The 8222-nt window shown below is 46.6% G+C and overlaps 1 protein-coding gene across 1 annotated transcript in view; it reads right to left on the minus strand.

Annotated features, from left to right (window-relative positions):
* SMC1A (structural maintenance of chromosomes 1A) overlaps positions 1-8200 on the minus strand; it is a 35641-nt gene extending 27441 nt beyond the window's left edge. Inside the window, 9 exon segments of the mRNA XM_042973790.1 lie at positions 78-160; positions 845-985; positions 1068-1326; positions 1985-2223; positions 2317-2367; positions 2369-2521; positions 3504-3616; positions 3727-3915; positions 8003-8200. Of these exon segments, the coding sequence (XP_042829724.1) occupies positions 78-160; positions 845-985; positions 1068-1326; positions 1985-2223; positions 2317-2367; positions 2369-2521; positions 3504-3616; positions 3727-3915; positions 8003-8111 (1337 nt within the window). The 5' untranslated portion in view covers positions 8112-8200.
* Positions 8201-8222: the final 22 nt, after the last annotated feature.

An 8222-nucleotide genomic window follows, 5' to 3' on the forward strand; every position in this document is an offset into this window, starting at 1 on the left:
CCTGCCTGAGGAGGGGCAGGACAGATAGGGTTCACAACAGCCCTGGAAATAAGAGGAAAAGCTGCAGAGCCACATACTTGCTAGTGGTAATGTATTCCTCTAGTTTCTCAATCCGTTTCTGATTCTCTTCAATCTCCCGCAGCTTTTGCTTGATCTTGGCCTGGAAGAAAGACAAATATACACCATCACCAGGGGCTGAGCAAGTTAACTCTAAGACCATGGAGCCCTGGCTTATACCTGCTATGTGCCCACTGATCAAAAAGCCCAACAGTCCAGGACAGTCTGTCACTAATGGGGGAGACCTACTAAAAAGCAGACACACAACAGTGTTCAGTGTGGCTCTGCTAATTGATGCCCCTCCCAGAGCCCTGAGACCTTTCATGACGTTCTACCTAGCCTGGGTAGAACATATCCTGGTTCTGCCACTTCATAATAATGTGACCTGAGGCAAATTACTTCACCTCTGGACTATAGTTTCCTCATTTGGAAAATGAGGAATTAAATGAGTAAATACATGTAAAATATAGTGCCTAGCAAACAGTAAATGCTTACTAGTTGTTAGCTATTGTCATTACTGTTAAGGGGCACCTGGGTAACTCAGTCAGTTAAGTGTCTGACTTCGGCTCAGGTCATGATCTTGCGGTTCGTGGGTTTGAGCCCCGCATCAGGTTCTCTGCTGTCAGCAAAGAGCCTGCTTTGGATCCTCTGTTCCCCTCTCTCTGTGCCCCCTCCCCTGCTCATGCTCTCTCCCTCTCAAAAATAAACATTAAAAAGAAAAAAAAAAGACTTTCATCACTTCTTTTTTCTCTGGACCATCATCCCTAATCTTGTAACACATGCCCACCTCTGTCTCTACTTTCTTCCGCTCTTCCAGATCCAGCCGGTCCTGGTCGGCTTTCTGATCTCGATTGAACTTCTCCAGCTCCTGGGCCAACGTAGCCGCTCTCTTGCTGGCTTCTTCTTTCAACCGGTGGTATTTCTTTACCTGTATTAGGAACAGGTAACCAAATCAGTCTCTGTAGAAGCACAGCAACCCCCCACCACACCCCCAACCTCCCAGAGCTTACCTGATTCTCCTCCAAGGTTAAGTCTCTGCCCTGACTCTGACTCTCCTCTTCCATCCGTTCCTCAAACTCCTGCCGGGCTTTCTCTACTGACAGCATCTCCTTTTCCAGCTCATCCATGTCACCTTTACGCTTCTTGTAATGCTTCTGAGCATTCTGTAGGGACTTCTTGGCTGCTTCCAGCTTCTTGATTTTGTGGGAGGTATTCTCCTTGGCTTTGATGTACTGAGGCCGCTTCTGGTTCAGCTCTGAGTCCTTCTCCCTTTTGCCGGAGGGGGGGTGGTGGGTAAATCAGTTAGCACTGTGGCAGAAGGGAGGGTTCCCAGGCTTTTTACCCAAAGGGGGGGCCTGATGTCCCAGCCAGCCTCAGGGAATTGCTTAAAGAACGAGGGCCTGATGCCCCACAGATCCTCAGAAAAGGGGCAGTCTGACTACTCCCTGGAACTGATGGCTTCAGCCTGGCATTCCGGCCACTCCGTAAGGTAAAGCTGCCACTCCTGCCTCAGCCCTAGCCAGGCCAGGACCATCAGTAACAGCTCCCAAGAATGCCCTATGTTCATGGAGTTGTCCCCCATCTGATCTAACTTTTTCATGTCCTTTAAACTTCTAGCGCCAGTTTTCCTCTTCCAGGAAGGCATTCCCAGCCACTCTAGTAGTCAGGCCTCCCATTGCTTCCTCTCACTTGGCAAGGTCCCCACCCCTTTCAAGTTCTCTCTTTCATGAGTAGCCATCTACCCAGAGTTTGAGTACTCAAATGCTTTGTCTAAAATGCAAGTCAAGAAATGTGTTTGGTTCTGGCCAAAGCAAGTCAAGAGGAAGACAAACTAGGACGAGCACCGGACTCTAGGCTCAGAGGAGCCCTAGGAAACAGCACAGCCTCTTGGTTTCCCATAGGTTGCAGGCCCAGGCCTGCCTCTTACTTGATCTCCTTCTCAATCTGCTGCTGCTCCCGCATCATTTTGCCCAGCTCCTTCTTCTTCTCCTTCAGCTCATCCTCTACCTTGTCCATACGCTTCTTGTCCTTCTCGATCTCCTTGTTCTTAGAGGCCAGTTCCTTATTGAGCTTCTCAATCTCCACTTCATTGTGATAAAGCTTAAAGAGCTGCAGCTGCACCTGAGCTCGCACCACCTCATCCTTCAGGCGCTGGTAGCGGTCAGCCTGCGCAAACAGGAGCACGGAGGCAGGTGTGCATCAGTAAGGCACTGGCTCGACCCTGGCCCCTTAGAGCCCAGAGGTAGCCTAGCCACCTACCTCTTCTTTCTCCTGTTTGGCTTCCTTGCGTTCGGCCGCAATGTTTTTTTTTGCGATGGTAATTAAACTGTGTGTCCTCTTCAGCCTTCACCATTTCCTTCTTTCGCTTGTCATACTCCTGGGCCAGCTCCCCAGAGCGACTTATCTCTTCAAATAGAGCTGTCCTCTCTTTGGGATTCTTCATGGCAATAGATTCCACAGCACCCTAGTAAAGATCAAAACACTCTCCCCATTTAGAGCCTATCCAACCCAGTTCCTTCTACCCATTTCTACTCAGTTATTCAGAAAAAGGTCTCTGACCCTCTCCCCGCACTAGGTGCCACATTTCACACTGGGCCTTGAGGACACGTTCCCTGCCTCTTGAGGTGCACACAGAGCAAAAGAGACAAAAGCAAAGACAACACCATGTGTTATGTGCAGTGACAGAAGCAACACAGAAAAAGCACTAAGTGAAGCTTGGGGGTAGGAGACTGGTAGGAGTGTCTATCCAGGAAAGCTTCCCAAAGGTGACATCTAAGTTGAGTTTGAAAGATGGGGAAGAACTAACCAAGAAAGTTAAGAGAGAAGGTCATTTCATGTAAAGGACGATTAATATGCAAAGGCCTGCAGGCCAAAGAAAGAAAGTGAATTTGGGGAACTATAAACAGTTTAACTGAGCTGGAATGCAGGGTTGGAAGGGAAAAATACTGACAGGTGAGGGGCTAGTAAGGTGGGCAAGAACCAAAGGATGATGTTTCCTGAATGCCAGGAGTTTGGAGTTTATGCTAAAGCAATGATTTAGCATGTATAATAACCTGGAGAGCTTGGTAAAACACTCAGTGCTGGGCCCCATCCCATAGTCTCTACGTCTATAGATCTGGGATGGGACCAGAGAAGGTGCATTTCTAGCATGTCCCCAAGTTGATGCTGATCCAGAGACAATAATTTGAGAACCACCATCATAAGACAATGAGCAATCACTGAAATGCTTTAAGGAGGAAAAGGAAAGAAACAGATTTGTGTCTTTGTAAGATGAACCTAGCCTAAGGGATGAACTGGAAGGGGACAGACTGGAGTCTTGTAAGCCCAGTGAAGAAGCTGCTACATTAATTCAGGGGAGAGATGAAGCTCAAGATGAAGCAGGCCCAGTGAGGATGGGACAAGGATCAGCAAAGAGCAGACAGCCAATAATTGTTAAAAATGCTCACCTGGAAGACGAGGAAGTTACGAGCTTTGATGAGAATGCCCAACTTCTCTAATTCCTCACTGTACTCATGTAGCTGAACCACTTTGTTGTTGATCTTGTACTCAGAAGAACCCCCTACAAGACAGTGCATGAGTTAGCTGAAGGTCAGACATCCACCTATCCCAGTCAACTAGTCTAGTCACCTCCCGGGACCCAAGGGGAGCCTTCTGGCCAGCCTCACCCACCAACAATGACACGGGCAAAGGTGCGGTCCTCAGCACCCTCCTCAGAGTAGACCATGCTGACAAAGGCCCGATTGGCAGCTGGCTTGCCCACAGGAGCTCCATGGATCAGGTCCCTCAGGGTCTTTACTCGCAGGTTGCTGGTTTTCTCACCCAATACAAAGCTGATCGCATCCATGAGATTTGACTTACCTAAGGGAGTAGGGGACAAAGCAGAGGAGGGGAAGTCAGGGAACACTGCTCTGCCCCCACCAGAGCCCTGGTTCAAGGGCTGAGAAAAACAGTCCCTTTGCAGCTATTACCTACAGCAGTTAAAGACTAGAATCCCATCTAAGGAAACAGCATATTCACATAATGGATTGTTCTACAACCATTAACGACACGGGGAAATGCCCATAATAGAAGAAATAAGCAGATAATGTAACTGTAACAAAAAATATAGTTTGATCTCAACCAAGTTTAAAAGTTAAAAAAAAAAAAGAGCTAAGGGAAGGTGATAATGGGGAGTTGCTATTTCCTGTGTACACTTTCAATTTTGCAAGATGAAAAAGTTCAGGAGATCAGTTGTACAATGTGAAGATACTTAACATGGCTGAACTGTACACTTAAAAAATCGTTAAGATGACAAATTTTGCTATGTGTATTTTACTATATTTTTTAAAAGGCATATTCCTATTGTGATACAATATGACGCATACAGCATCATCTATGAAGTATCTTGCCAAAATATTTAACCTGAATCTGAACAAGCCTTTAGACCTACCTTCCAGTTTACAGGAAATATAATAGTTAGAGGAACATAGTAAGTGACACTATGAAGAAACCTTAAGACAAACACAGAATGTGGAATACTCTCCAAGACAACTGGCCTGATTTTTTCAAAAAGTGAATGTCTAAAAAGAAACATGTGGAGAACCACTCCAGAACACAAGCGATTACTGAGAAATAAGCAAAGGCGGTGCACGAACTTTGATTGGATTCGAGTTTCCCTTTAAAACCAAAACCAAAACCAAAGCCAAAGCCAAAGCCAAAGCCAAAGCCAAAACCAAAACGACATTCTGGGGAACAATTAGGGAAGCTTGAATATGAACTAGATAACTGATGACAACAAGGAAATTAATTTTCCCAGGTGTGATCACAGTCTACTGGTGACACAAGAGAATGATGATTTTAGGAGTCGAATGCTGAATCCCTAGAGGTGAAATGTCATGAAGTCCACAGCTTACTTTCCAACGATTAAGCAAAACACACAAGTAGGTTTGAATATTTTCATAATAAAAACTTGGGGAGAGGCAAAGGCATAGAAAAAAAATACATGAAAATGTGAACAGTGTAACCAGTGGTCACTTCCCAGAAGGAAAATAGGTTAACAGGTCAGGGAATGGTATCTTTTTACTGTCTATCCTTTGGGATTTTTTAAATTTTATACTGTGTGCATATATCAGCTATTCAAATAATTAAGATTTTTTTAACATTAAGAGTGGTTATCTTTTCAATAGTGGAGTCACAATTGTTACTTTCTTCATTTTAGACTCAGGAAAAAAATTTTTTTTCAATTTAGACTGGGGGTGGGGGGTGGGAGAACACTTTAATCTCTATAAATGCTACCTCAGGATTATACCCCAGCATGTTATATGACCTTGAACGGAAGACCTGATTTCCCACACCTTTCTACTCAGGTATAAAAATAACAGCCCAGTTCCTTCCAAAGCAGTACAACACCGTGATTAAGAGCTCGGGTTCTAGTCCAACAGACCAGGTTTTTAGTTTCACCAATTTTTAGCTGACCTTCCATTCCCTCACTTCGAAAATCTAAAAAACCACAACTGATAGGTAAAGCCTCTAAAATAACGCTTAGCACACAGTTCTCTGTTGGGAGTGGCAGGAGCACAAGGCTTTGAAGTATGACAGGCACAATTTCTGACCCTGGCTCTGAGAATCAATTAGTGTGCAAGTGATCACAATTGTTTGTGCCTCACTCTTCCACCTATGAAACAAAGATAATGGTACCTCCCTGATAGGGTCATTTTGAGAATTTAAATGTAAAAGGTCCCAATAAATAAAGTACTTGACACACACTGGTGCTCAACAAATGGCACTCCTATCTTAACACAGGTCTGAACTCAGCTCTGTCTCCCTTATCAGAGCAGGACTAGCACACCATGCTGACCAGGAGTTAGACTTTTAGGCACCCACTTCCAACCTTTAGGCTTCTCCCATGCTCTCCAGAGATGGTTAGAACGTCTCACAATCAAAGCCCTCCCTATTAGCAATCATTCGATATTGTAAACATTTTTATAACATGCATTATGAGCTGAACACTGATAAAACGTTTTAAGGAATGTCTTCTTTGGGGCACTCATAAACCAGTAATGAAAACACAAAAACATATACCATAAATACAAGACAGAAGAAAGTAAACATTAACTTGTGCCAAGTGTCTACTGTGTGCCACAGAAGAAACGCAATTCACTCTTCTTCTCTGCCAAGAAATGGGTTGTGGAGGTGGGTATTGAAGAATTGGGGGAGGGGACAGGGTCCAGACCAAGGGGGTCTTTTCGGAACAGCTGGGTATACAAATCTACCCACGGTGAGGGGAGTGAATGCCAAGAGGTGCATCCTGGCTCTTTCCACAGGGGCCACCACTCCAAAATCCTAAGAAACTGGAGTGAAACCCCAAGCATTAGTCCTCTAAGCCAGTGGTCCTCAAGTGAGGATGGGGAAGGCAGGGAGTGATCTGCCCCACCTCTCAGGGGGACACAGACAATATCTGGAAACATTTTTGGTTGTCACATCTGGGGGGTAGGGGTGCTATCATCTAGTGGGAAAAAGCCAAGGATGCTGCTAAACATCCTACAATGCACAGGACCTACCTCACAGCAAAGAATTATCTTACTAGAAATGTCAACAATGCCGCTGTTGAGAAACCCTGCTCTACAAAGAGCACCAAACACAAGCAAAACCCCAGGGAAGGTCACAAATTTGAGCTACGTCTGCAGGGAAAGCCCCTCATACTAGGAAATGATTTAGCTAGAACATCTCTGGGGTGGAGGAACACAGTGGGATTCCAAACAGACTGCCTATGGGGGTAGATGGAAGGAATCCATGGTGTATCATTTAGAAATGAGGAGTTAAGATATGAAATAGAGGTGTTACCTAGCCACTCTTTGCCCCTCCCCAGTTTTGTTGAGATATAACTGACATATAGCATTGTGTTAGTTTCAGGTGTACAACATGATTCCATAGCTGTCTATATCGAGAAATGATTACCACAATAAGTTTAGTTAGTTAACATCCATCACCTCACATAAACGATTTTTTTTCTTGTGATGAGAACTTTTAAGATCTATTCCCTCAGCAACTTTCAAATACACAATACAGTATTTACTGACCACTCTTTCCAAAGACACCACCCAAGTCACTGTATCCCATCAACCTAATTTCCTGCATAGCATGTATCACAGCCGAATAGTCTTATTTTCTCCTTCTTTATTATTGTCTTTCCCCTCTGGAATGCAAGCCCCGAGAGTAAGGCTTACTCTATTCTTCACTGTTTCCACAGCACCTCGAATAACTCCTTACAAAACAGTAAACATTCAATAAATTCGGCGAGCGGAAGAGTTCTTTTAACGGCTTCAGTGGTAAATTAAAGGGGGGATTCCGAGGCACCCCCATCTCTGAGATGGGGGTGGAGGGTGGAGACCCCAAGCACTCCAGCTGGAGAGGCGAGCGCGGGATCAGAAATTCAAAACTGCCGCCTCCGGAGGAGAGTAAAAAAAAAAAAAGGACGAATTGGAGCATACCAGAGCGAAGCGGGAGGGGGCGCTGGGATAAGGCAGAAGTGTACCGCTGGAGACCGGGGGCCCAGGGAGGGCTACCAGCGGTCCCACACCCTCCGGAGGGTTCAAACAAGGCAAGAGGAAGTAGCCGGAAGCAGCAGGTCCGGCGGAGGACTGCACGGCCCGCCGCTGGCAGTCGGCTCCGGACGCGCCACTTTTGGCGGGAGGGGGCAGTGGGCGGGGTAACGTACAGATCGGCCCGTACCACTTGCTCCGGGGAGGGGGCCGCGCAGAGAGCGGGCAAGTGACACCTGGGGAAGAGGTTTGAGTTAGAGCACTCGAGCGGGCAAAGCGGGTTCGAGTTGAGCCCGCTCAGGAGGGAGAGGAACCTGTGAGGGTTCCCGACATTTCAGGTCACACGGGCTGGGTTGGACTACTCTGCTGCCGGATAGGGGGTCCAGGCTGGGACGTGCGGAGGGCCGCAGCCAGGTTTATCTCACCAGAGCCATTGGGTCCAATGATGGCGGTGAACCTCTGAAACGGTCCGATAATCTGCCGACCCTTGTACGACTTAAAGTTCTCGATCTCAATCAGTTTCAGGAAACCCATGACAGCGGCGGCGCCGGCGGCTGTACAAAAGGCCGCGCCGTACGCCCGGGAACTGGGGTAGCCCGCGCGGGAAACACCGCAGTGCAGGCCGGGCGGAAGACAAACCTCGCG

Source organism: Panthera tigris, chromosome X, assembly GCF_018350195.1.
Source record: "Panthera tigris isolate Pti1 chromosome X, P.tigris_Pti1_mat1.1, whole genome shotgun sequence".
NCBI lineage: Eukaryota > Metazoa > Chordata > Mammalia > Carnivora > Felidae > Panthera > Panthera tigris.